We start from the raw sequence: 12,377 nt of genomic DNA, 5'->3' as shown, positions 1-12,377 counted from the left end.
TCCTATGGCATTTGAAAAAGGGCCATAGTCTATCACCCGTACCTGGTGGGGAAGGAACCAGTAAAATAAGTAACCTGACCTCATTCTTCTCCTACCCTGCAATGTCCTATTGGTGCCTACTCTCCTCACTGTGATCCTCATGGGTACTCAAGGGTCCCCTTGTTGCAGCCCATGAAAGTCAGTCTCCCAGGGCATAAAGCAATTTGAAGATGGTCAAGAATCAATCTGGAGGGGGAAACTATTTGGCAGAGGACTCAAATATGTGTTTTGGTGCCATCTTTCATCTTGTAGAAACCAGGATGATCATTTTAGAAGACAGTGTCCTAGCTGGGATATCTAATTAGGTGGTGTCCTGATATTTATAAATCTTCTCTAAATTTTACCAACTTTAATGTTATTGCTTCTGCTGAAAAGGACTATGTCATAACCAGCAAAGAAACATACTTTATGCATCTTTGCTTTTATGCCTTTTTTTAAATGCCTGAACTGACTTTTCTCTCTTCTTAGTCTAAAGAATTCTAACCACCCTCCGAACCCAGGTCAAATATAATTTCTTGTGTGTAGTTTTTCCTGTTTCTTGCTTATTCACTTCTGGCCAAGTATTTCTCCTATAATATTCCATTGAACATATGTTTACTTTTCTTGTAGCCCTCACCCACATGGCTACATCCCTCATATATTTTGTTTTTTAAATCTTTGACTGTCAAGTCTGTGTGTAGTAGGTGCTCCATGGGATTTGGTTGACTAAATTGGTTTTCTGAAGGACTTTGGTTATAGATATGCCATCACATGAAGGGCCAGCCAAGGCAGGAATCTTATGAGCACTTTGGAAAACAGGTAGGTGGGTCACTCTGTCTCTTAAAGTACTTTCTTCTCTCCCTATGTTGTTGTTATTTTAAGTAGAAGGTTTTCTGTTTCTTCAAGGAAGACTAAAGAAGACAGACTCATTTTCCAAAAGAATTAATTATAATGATGAAAGAGGATTGGGCTTTTCTCTAAATCCGGAATTTGGTTAATTTATTCTTTATTTTGTCAGACTATGTGCAGTATTTCAATGTATTTCTTTGAGTATCTGGTGTTTAACAGAGGAAGTTGCACAGTGCCACTCCCTATGAAAGGAACTAGTTTCCTTACTTAAGAGAGCTTTACTCAATGTGCCATGTCCTTAGATAAACTGGGAGGATAAAAAGGTAGGAGACATTTGAGTAAAAGTCAGAAGAAGTTGGTACAATATTCCATCATCTATTTCCCCTGCCTCCTTTCCCGAGTTAGCTACATGGAAGTGCAGTTAGCTACTGCACTTGGGGGAAATAAATCTTTGTTTTTCCAAATGGTGTTGCAAACCAGAGACCAAGTAACAGCTGAGGATTGAAGCTTCAAATGTTAACTCTACACTGTATTAATCATTTCAGTTGAACAGCAATATGTTGATGGAGATCTTTTCATGTTATTGGGTAAAAATAAACTTGATCAGCTCCATCACATGGAGATGAGGCGGAAGGATACATAACTCATTACTTAGATTAGGACAAGACTGGTGTATAGTTTTTCGCACTGGCTTATCATTAGTGGATTAGAAAGTGAGGTTCACCTTTCTGTCATTTTTAGAAGTGTATGCTTCCTGGTCCCTGGAGCATGTGGTGGTATTTTATTATTTTTGGACTTTTACTGAGCAGATGATTTTTAAAAAATGAAATTATTGAGGGATGTTTCTTTCTTGAATGTCTTAAAAGACATACCTTTCTTTCAGTCAGCCATCATTGTAATTAAAGATCCATCTGGGGGAGAGGACTTCCTTTTGTGTGGCCTAGTCTCTTGGGAGACAATTCAGCAAGGCCACCATTGGCCTAACAAGTTCTTCTGGTGTGCTAGAAACTTTTCTAGAACAGAAGGTGGAGGCTTAAACAACAGCAGATGCTTCTTTGAGGTAGTGTCTACTTACAGGAATGATCTATAGGAATGTTAAAAAAGAAACTCTGTTGGCTCAGATGTGACAAAATGATAATTGCACTAAATTTTTGGAAACAGAAGGGAGGACACTAGTAGGATATAATTAACATTAAGAAATTAAATGGAGCACTAGTAAGTAGCAGCCAATAATGATGATCACCCAAGACACTAACAAATGAGATAAAGGCAATAGATCTGTACAAGGGATAGATTTATTGTTATATAGCGAGAACAAAGGCGTTAACAGTGTGCCAAGCAGGCTAGTCACAGACAGGTGTGAGTAAAAGAGCTGCACAAAGTGGGAATGAGGTCAGATTATTGTGTAAACTGGAGAACAGCCACAGTCGTGTGGGGATGAGATCAGAATAACTCAAGCAAAAAAAGAAGAGGCAGTTTACAAAGACGTGTAGGTGATGGAAAAGTTCGCCCCATCTGTGAAACCATGGAGGAAGGACAATGTTACTTTCCAACAGGACAAGAAGCCAGCAATGGCCAATGGCAAAAAGGGGGACAATTTTATGTGCTGTTCTATTTCTACTTGTGGGGAAAAATAACAACCCACATTTTCACAAAAGAAAGGTGTATTTATCCCTTGAGATGTTTTTAATAAAATGGGGGACAGAGGGATAGGAGAGGTGGAGGTGGAGGTGTAAGTCTGAAAGTACTTCAAAAATCACATCTAAAAATGCAGGTTTGTTGTCTACATCCATGGGCTTACATTATTGATATTAATGCTACTCTTTTAATTTTGAAAAAAAAATTGTTTGCACACATAGTGGGAAGTTATAAATTATGATGGCATGGATTTATTTGTTTTCCTTAAGTCAGAATTTTTTCAGTAACTACAAATTATTGCTTAGTTATGTGTCAACATTCTAGTCTCTAGCATTTAATTCAACTTAATTAGCTATAGGGAAAAATTGTACCATAATAATTTAATCCCCCCTTTTAAGTAAACCTGTTATTTAGAAACTTAGTTCTGTTTATTTCTGAATGCAATTCTATTACCAGCTATATGGAGATAGGAAAAAAATGATAATAATGTCGAAAGAATGAAAATACCCATTTTTGGGAGCTGGGTGTGTTCCTCAGTTGTAGAGTGCTTGCTTGCCTCACATACATGAGTCTCTGGGTTTAATGCCTAACACCACACACAAAAAAAAGAATTCTCATTTTGACTCCTATTGACACCTATTGTACCCTATATTGGTATGAATAGTGGGATGACTAAAGCTTGATTAATTAGTATTATGAGAAGACTAATTTGGGATTATGTTTTTTTTAAATGGAGGTATAGAAATATTTAGCTTGATTATCTTTGTTTAGCAATGTATGTATGTATAGATTTGTATGTATATGTACATACACATGCAGGTAATGTTCAGTGTTCTATTATACTTCTATTCTTTCCAGAGTAGTTTCATACCGAATTTTCCTAAAATCCAAATTATAGCTTATTTTTTGGTTCTGGGATTTGAACCTGGGGGTGCTCTACTGCTGAGTTATATCCCCTGCCCTTTTATTTTATATTATTGTTTTGTAGTATAGGTGATTTGAACCCAGGGGCACTTTACTATTGAACCATATCTTCAGTTTTTTTTTTTTTTTTTTTTTTTTTGAGACAGGGTCTCACTAAGTTTCTGACGCTGGCCATGAGCTTATGATCCTCTTGCCTCAGCTTCCCAAATAGCTGGGATTACAAGGGTACACCACTGTGCCTGGCTCAGAGGGTTTTTTTTTTATATAACAATAGTTTGGGGACCCAAAGAGTATTCTTTTATATGTTAGAAGGCCTAAATTGATGTAAGGTGTTATGGTGCTTTATGGGGGAACTGACTTAAAGAATTTTAAAATGGTATAACAATACTTGATGGGCTTTCATTGACACATATTATCTCATTGTTCAAGATGCTACAATCAGGATGTGACATAATATTTTATAGATATTTTATGGATAAGGTAATTGAAGCTGAGAGAGTGACTTGTCAAAGGTCACAGCTAGTATGTGTTAAGACCTGTGAAGAGTCTGAGATTTTTACTTATAGGCAGCACACCTTTTCATGCTTGCTATCCCAAGGATAGTGGCAGAAGACACAAGATTCCTAAGTTGGAGGCTAAAGACTTTTTAAATTACCCTGGTAGATTTTATTACACAGAAAAGTTCAAAAGACAGTTTTCAAATCATATCAAACCATAAGAAGGCTATGGAAAGTGACTGGACTAAGGATTTATATTATTCACAGTATAGTAAGCACCATAAGTTTCACGTTGATTTAAACTGATTCCTCATTCCCTCCTAACATCAGGACATCTGTTACGTGGATGCTGTGCAAGCAGTGGAGCATCAAGATTCATCAAGAGGGGGGATTCACTGATTTTATAGTAAGCAGAAGCAAGCCAGCTCTGTCAGGTAGAAGACATTACTTATCCTGAAAGGTTACTTGTTGCAAACAACCTTGAGAAATAATCCATGAAAGAGCAGTCAGGGTCTTACATTCTTGGCATGCCAGCAAGAATGTCCAGGGTTGCTGAAGTCCCGTGGTGCATTTCCAGTTTAACAACAGTATGTGGCAGAATTAAGTGTATGCTCAGTTCTGCTGAGTTTCATTACTAAAACTCTAGCTGAAAATTAGCAAGTATAAGCCTTTCCCCAAATTATGTTTATCTTTGTCTTCTAGTTTATGTTGAAACTAGTCCTCTTGGTTTACTCGATATATTCAGTTAATTAAAAGTAGTTTGATTATTATGAATTCAAAGAACAGAAAGCAGGGCGCAATTTTGGGAAACTTAGTAGATTCAGCCTCAGAATCTCCTGCTATATTCACTGGCTAATGCCACTGCAAGGAGCCCTGATAATGTTTTCACAAATGAAACTTCTTGTCCCAGTAATGATAAGAAAGTGTGAAGTATACAATAGGAACTATGAAGAAATAAGGCACAAATGGTATAACTAATGGTGAGAATAGTGTATGGCAGGAAAGAAAATAAGTAGTTTGTTGCCACTTTTTAAAAGCCAGCACAGGAAACTTTTGTTTTGTTTTTATTGAAAGGTTAATTAAAAGGAATTTTAACTTGCAGAGAACTTTAGAAATATTGAATCTAGCTTCCTTATTTTATAGATTAGAAAATTGAGAGGTAGAATGAGTAAATGCTTGTTCAAGAACAAGTTTTCTTGTGACAAGAATAAAGTGGTATGAGATTATTATAATCATTCTTCTCATAGTGTAATGTAGGGGGATCAGTGTACATTTTCTGATTTACTTTATTTCATGAATTTATAATATACTGTGTCTCCAAAGACTTATTTGCTAGTGGAGAAATAATAATTCAATTTGATATCTACTATTATAAAATCATGAACAAAGTCCTCGGAAGAATAAGTAATTAAGTTAGCTTGGGGAAAAGGAAAAGAATTATAAAGGTGCCCGTGTGTGAGGTGGGTCTTAAAGAATTACAAATAGGTTTCTAGGTAGAGAAATGGAGGACCACCATTCTATATGGGGGAATTTATGTACAATGTATGATGAATTAAGGTATAAAAGTTGACTAAGAAATGATGGAGTGTTAGATGTAGCTGGAGGTGACTTGATTTGAGGATGGAAAGACAGGAAGAATCCAGATTGGGGAAATTCTTAGATGACAAGCTAAGAATGTGGAAATTTTTTTTTTCCTGGGGAAAGACTGACATTTTAAGGTGGGTAGTTACTTGTGGTATTAAGTATAATATTTGTTCAGAAATCAGAATCACTAAAAAAGTTGGAAATCACAAGAGCCAACTGCAGTAGAGATTTAAGAAATATGGGATTGAATGTAGGATAAAATTCTGAAAAGAGGTTAGGATCAAATATAGGATCAAATTCTGAAGACTGAATGGTCCACTGTAACTGGAAATAAGTAAGTTGTTGGTGCCATTTGTGGGAGTAGTTTTAATAGTGTGAGAGTAGAGAAGCTAAATGGCTGCTAAGTGCTGAGGGAAAGATTCAGATATGAGAAAATGAGGACAGCATTTGTTTCTTCATCTTAAAATTAATTAACAGTTTATAACATACTCTGTTTCAAACCTTCAATCTTCACAAACTAGGTACATCAAATTACATTTTTTATAACTTTGTAATTATCTACACACTATATTTATTTGTAATTATCCATAATTCTTAGATATATAGATATAATAATTACAGGTAGATAATTTATAATTATCTGTTATATATAGATATATGTTGTTATCTACATAAATATATAAATAATATCTTTTTAAAATATAATATTTCTGTGTAATATTAGAATGCTCTGTCCTAAACATTTATGGCATAAATTTTATGGAATTTTTTAAAGAAGCAGTTTCAAATATATCTAGTTGTGGAATATTAAAATTCTACAAGGCTTTGTGATTTATTTATATTAATATTAATCAAATTGTTTACCTTGATAATTTCTTAGTGTTGGGGCTAGATGAATATGTTTAATAGTCATATTTTCTACATAAAAATACTAAAAAAAGAAGATATTTAAAATATTCAGAGTTGTAAACATCGGATTCTTTTTTTTTTTTTTTGATTTGCTATTTCTCAGAAGGACTGTTATATTTTATTTCTATGTAATCCCAATAATGAATAACAGTTTCAAAATTGAGACTTGTAGTTAGATAAATTTGAGCTCTTTTTCATTTTAAGCAAATGAATTGGCTTGGGTTGGTACTTCATGTGAAAATTTTTGACAAGTATAAATTTAGAGATTTGGAGAATTTAAAATCCTAAATTTTTGAAGAAGAATTGAAAAGCAAAATGCATCCCTAACTTTAAAAGTGTAGTTAGTCCAGTTGCATGCATGTGTGGAAGACCATCCCCTCTCATGTGGGAATTTCTCAGACCTGTGCTAGAAAATTGCCATCGCCTCCATCTAGTGCAAAGAGTTCAGTATGTCTTGATGACAGTAAAACCACTTCCTCCACCCATGCAAACAAGTGGAACTGGGCATCATCTATGTTTCAAACAGATCCTCCGTGCCATTAGCAAGTATAATAACCAGATGAGTATAGGTTGGGAAGTGAAGGTTAAAGACATGCAGAGAGATATTGGCATTCTAAAATTGGCTGTGAGATCTGCAATTCAAATGGCACCTAGGTTTTCTTTGTCTGAAATTAAAAGTATTTTAATGGTTAACTAAGTTACCTGATGATTATAATAATTTATTTGAAACTGTTAAGGCACATATTTCAAAGAGTAGTCTAGTGCATATGTTCATTTAGACCACTGTGTTTATTTTGATTTGTCTTATTACATGGGGTTTGTTAACCTTCTCATAGTATAGCAGCCATAAAGCTAGAGGAGAGCAGCAGCCTGGGGTTAATTAGGTGGCTTTCAGCAGAGAAAAACACTGAGCTCATGTACTGATGTTATATTGGAATGAAAAGGGGTAATGGGAGTTTCCAAATGAATTAATATCTGAATAGAGATTGAAAACATAAGGTATTTAGGCTTGTAAAAGAGTTGCAAATTGAGAGATTGGAGAAGAGTGTTGAGAAGGAAGCAGTGTCTTATAGAAGGGATAGAAGCAAGAGAGCACAATGCATACCTGGTTAGTGAACCTGGTTAAAATAAACCTCACCACAACCATTATTGGAAATACTTTAATGCAAAAACGGAGCATTGCAAAAGCACAGTGTTGTATCAAAGGGTTTTAGGAACCTGATCAACTTTGTATTTTACAAATATCACTGATTGTACAGTGAATGGAACAGATTGCTGGGGGCAAGATTTGACAGGCATATATGAGGAGACTTTTGTAATATTCTAAGTAAGAGAAAATGATGGCTTTAATTAGGATGATGTAGATGAGGAAAGAGAACTTGGTGGACTGGAGAGCTATTACAGAGATAATTGATAGCTCTTGGAGATGGATCAGATAGGTGGAATAGGACAGAGGGAGAAGTTATCATTTAGCTGAGATTGTTATTGGTTGTGTTATTTTGGGATTGGCAACAATAAAGATGGTCATTCTCCCAAAGAGAATTGTTTTTCTTTTTTGGGGGGGAAGGGAGGGAGGGTGGTACCAGGGATTGAACTCAGGGACATTTGCCCACTTAGCCACATCCCCAGCCCTACTTAGTATTTTATTTAGAGATAGGGTCTCACTGAGTTGTTTAGCCCCTTGCTTTTGCTGAGGCTGGCTTTGAACTCATAATCCTCCTGTCTCAGCTTCCTGAGCTGCTGGGATTATGGCTTATGCCACTGTGTCTGGCAAGAATTAAGGTTTTGATATCGTTTGTTCTGCATAACTGGATAAAATAAAGTTAGAAAGAAGAGAATATTAATTTTTAAAAACACCACTTATCCAGAATATGTGATGCCAAAAAGCTAAAGCCATTACTACTGTGGGCTGTTTATATACTGTAAGAACATAGTTTATTATGAGGAATTGTTTCATTTTTTTATACTATCATTTTACAACAGTACAAAAATATTGTTTCCTTCTTTTTCTTTTTTATATGCAGTATCCTACACTTAGTGTTAGATCTAGCAGGAATCTTGGAAGAAATTATAGTTTCCCCCCAGAAGTGAAGAAATTGTTGCTCTAAGAGAGGATCACATGATGTCTGTGAGTGACATTAAGTAATACATTTCAAGCCTTCTGATGGCTACTCCATTGCTCTTTCCACAGTACGTGGCTCACTCCATGTTGATTATTATGCTACATTAAAGCAAACACAGCTGAAGACTTTGTCAAAGAAAAACACCAATGTCATAGAAGAAAGGGAATCCTTGCTGAAATAAAAACATTATTTTATTTACATTTTTTGGGAGTATGGAATTCTAGGAGTATGGATTACTAGGGTTGCAGAAGTTCACTTATTTTTCAGAATTATTTCCTGTCCATTTATTGGGCTTTCATTTCAATAAACTGGAAAGAGTTTAAAGTCAAAAGATCTGGATTTAGGCTTGACTTTATCTTTATGAAGTGGATGAACTCATTCTTCCCCTATAGACATGAGTTTTATTAAAAAAAAAAAGGCCCATAAAATGAAAGACAAAAAACCCAAGTATGTGGGAATAGATTTCTTTAAAGTCCATTCCTTACACTGTCTTTATTATTTTATATTTTCCATCTTTGGTTTTCTGTATTTACCATTTTTAAACTGCCTCTTTTTCTCCACAACGAATAGGAATCTCTTTAAAAAGTCTAGTAAGTTGTTGGTGTGCATGTCCAGTATGATCCATGCCCAGTATAGTCCTGTTTATAGAGTGAATAGAATAGGGACAGATTTTGGTCTGTGCTGTTACGAACATATCACTGTATTTACTTTCCTTTGCAAATAGGCCTGAAGTTAGAAAGAGAAGACAGAACAGAAAGGTACTGGAGTTTGGAGCAGTACCTTGGATATGGGGTGACTGTGGTACTATGGTCTTCCAAGTAAAGGGAGGAGAACTCATGATAAATTACTGGGTTTTGTAGAGAAAATAATAGAACTTCTATTTGTATTTATTTTTAATTTATTTTTTAATAAAATTCTGGATATATATATATATATGTATATATAAAACTAATAAATACAGATGTGCATACATATGTATATGAATAGATATGCATATTTAAATTATGAGCATGTACTTAAACATGTTAAGCTGAGGGTAGATAATGGTCAAATAAGCTTGGAAATCACTGATAAAGAGTTTGCAAAAAGCTGAGTCAAGGTCATCAGAGTATCAAGATAAATATGTTCTTAATAATTTCATTTTTGCTTATGATGATCACTGGAAATAAAGAGAGGAAGCCTAAAATAAAAATAACAAAAACAGGGGTTGGGGCTGTGGCTCATTGGTAAATACTTGCCTAGCATGTGTGAGGCACTGGGTTCGATTCTCAGCACCACATAAAAGTAAATAAATAAAGGTTCATCCACAACTAAAAATAAATATATTAAAAAAAATAACAAAAATAACATTTTGGTAGCAGATTTTATTTGACCAAGTTGTCTATTGCTTACAGAAATCAAGGAAAATTATTTACCTGAATAAGTATTTAAGATGAATTTTATACTCTTCATGACTTTTGGTGATTGTTAAGCAATTCATTGGAATTGTTAAATAAGTAATCTCATATACTAAAATTTATTCAGAGTAATTCAAAATTTACTTAAACTTTTCACTTAAAGGAGCAGAGGATAATTACATTAGTTTTTTAAAAAAAGATTTGGCCAAGAGTTTTTAAGTCATATTATTTGAAGATTTCTTTTTTAAATTTTATTTTTACTCATTGCTTTTCACAGAATAAGACCACAGCTTGCCAAAGAAAAGATTGAAGGATGCCATATTTGTACATCTGTCACACCAGGAGAACCTCAGGTCTTCCTAGGGAAGGATAAGGCTTTTACTTTTGACTATGTGTTTGACATTGACTCTCAGCAAGAGCAGATCTACATTCAATGTATTGAAAAACTAATTGAAGGTTGTTTTGAAGGATACAATGCTACAGTTTTTGCTTATGGACAAGTAAGTTCCATGTTAATTTCATAGGAGTTGTACCTTTTCAGAAATGTCAATTAAATTGTACTTTCATTTTTGTTTCTTGAGGTTATGTTGAGGTTGAACATTTTTCTCTTTTCTTTTGTTCAGACTGGAGCTGGCAAAACATACACAATGGGAACAGGATTTGATGTTAACATCACTGAAGGAGAACAGGGTATTATTTCTCGTGCTGTGAAACATCTTTTCAAGAGTATTGAAGAAAAAAAACATACAGCAATTAAAAATGGGCTTCCGCCTCCAGACTTCAAAGTGAATGCCCAATTCTTAGAGGTAATAATCTAATTGTGTCACTGATTTCCTTTAAATTTTATTCTTAAGGCCATAGCCCTATGACTTTATATTGTTGGCTTCTAGTACAGTGCTTTGTAGATAGTACCAGTAAATGTTGTTCAAGTAAGTTAATATTAGATAGTTGGCAATAAGTACACCTTACTTATAGGCAATGATATTAGCATTTAAGATAATGAACACTTTAACAATGCACATAACGTAAGAGTACAATTAATATTGTTTATTTCAGAATCTTTCTTTATCAAGGATAAATATAAATGAAAATTACTGTGATAATTTAGAAAGGATCACAAAGTGTTGGAAACTCAGTAACTAAGACCAAAAGGGAGGGGGAGCATGTGAAAAATAATAGGATTACAGCAGTAGCACTAATCTGGCTGCAGAGGCTGGTCTCTGCAAAGACAGATGCGTCAATTCAGTCCTAAGGTTGGGGCAAGTTTTGATTAATTTAAGACAGTGAGGGGCTTGACAGAAGAATATGTAGGATTTGAGCAACAGTGTAGTGAACTGAACCTGGCATTATAATTCTGAGTCCTTGGTCGGGTGTGTTTTGGTCTAAATCACCTGATCCATAAGCTAATCATTTTGCTCAGTGGAACATGTTGTTTAGCTGTATTAAGTACAAAGTAGAAAACTTAATTCAAGTTAATATCATTTATCTTACTGCTAGTTTTAATGGACACCCCAATTTAATTAAAAACCATAGAGAATACATGTATGTGTTTCTACCAAAAGAAAGGTAGGTAATAGTGAAAAAAGAAAAAGTGTTCTTCCTTATGTTCATACATTATGGAGTGTATGTTATGACACTCATGGAACAATTTCTACCAAAATCAAACTTCTAATATTTCTTCATGATAGCTCTATAATGAAGAGGTCCTTGACTTGTTTGATACCACTCGTGACATTGATGCAAAAAATAAAAAATCAAATATAAGAATTCATGAAGATTCGACTGGAGGAATTTATACTGTGGGAGTCACAACACGTACTGTGAATACAGAATCAGAGGTGACGTTTATGTTGTAGCTGAAATATAGCCCTTTTGGTTTGTTTTATTTAGCCTGCATAAGATAAAGATTTGAAACTTGTGTCCTTATATGTATGGAGTTAAAATCTTATCTTTTTTCCTTATATTTTTAAAGCAGGACATACTATAAAAATGTCAATGTTATAATATAGGCAGTGACTTTATGACTTCAAAAGCATCAAGGCACTGTATGTATAGTTTTCTTTCACAGATAGGGTTAAACAATTGATGATGAAGGATGAGACCACAATCCATTTGTACCTTTTGGTGTAACATATATAGATAAGAGTGCGACTTGACTCCTAAAGGAAAACTTAAGAAAAATTACAAAATCCATAAAAAAATTTCAACAGAAGAAGAGATTGAGTAAATTCAAGTTATTGCTCACTTTGTGCCAAAGTATTCTTCTGTAACCATTTTGGAATGGAAGCTGCAAAAGTCAGCAAATGACAAACAATGGAATCTCAGTGTTTTCTCCTGTTTAAAAAATAATACACCATTATTCTGAGAAGTTCAGCTCAAAAAGTGCCTGAAACTAAAATGAAAATATGAAAAACTGCATCTTTTACATTCCTTAATGT

At 34.4% G+C, this 12,377-nt stretch overlaps 1 protein-coding gene across 14 annotated transcripts in view; it reads left to right on the top strand.

The window, feature by feature from the left end:
- Kif21a (kinesin family member 21A) overlaps nucleotides 1–12,377 on the top strand; it is a 145,660-nt gene that overhangs the window by 62,441 nt on the left and 70,842 nt on the right. For all 14 annotated transcript variants that reach the window (XM_046435970.2, XM_046435964.2, XM_046435963.2 and 11 more), the window contains exons 2-4: nucleotides 10,217–10,439; nucleotides 10,563–10,745; nucleotides 11,628–11,777. In XM_046435970.2, coding sequence (XP_046291926.1) covers nucleotides 10,217–10,439; nucleotides 10,563–10,745; nucleotides 11,628–11,777 — 556 coding nt within the window. The remainder of the gene's footprint in view (nucleotides 1–10,216; nucleotides 10,440–10,562; nucleotides 10,746–11,627; nucleotides 11,778–12,377) is intronic.

The sequence above is a fragment of the Marmota monax genome, unplaced genomic scaffold, assembly GCF_021218885.2.
Source record: "Marmota monax isolate L192 unplaced genomic scaffold, Marmota_monax_Labrador192_F-V1.1 WCK01_AAM20220418_F8-fsc00012, whole genome shotgun sequence".
In the NCBI taxonomy this organism is placed as follows: Eukaryota; Metazoa; Chordata; class Mammalia; order Rodentia; family Sciuridae; genus Marmota; species Marmota monax.
The sequence above is the reverse complement of the archived record's forward strand: the minus strand, read 5'-3'. Positions and strand labels throughout refer to the sequence as shown.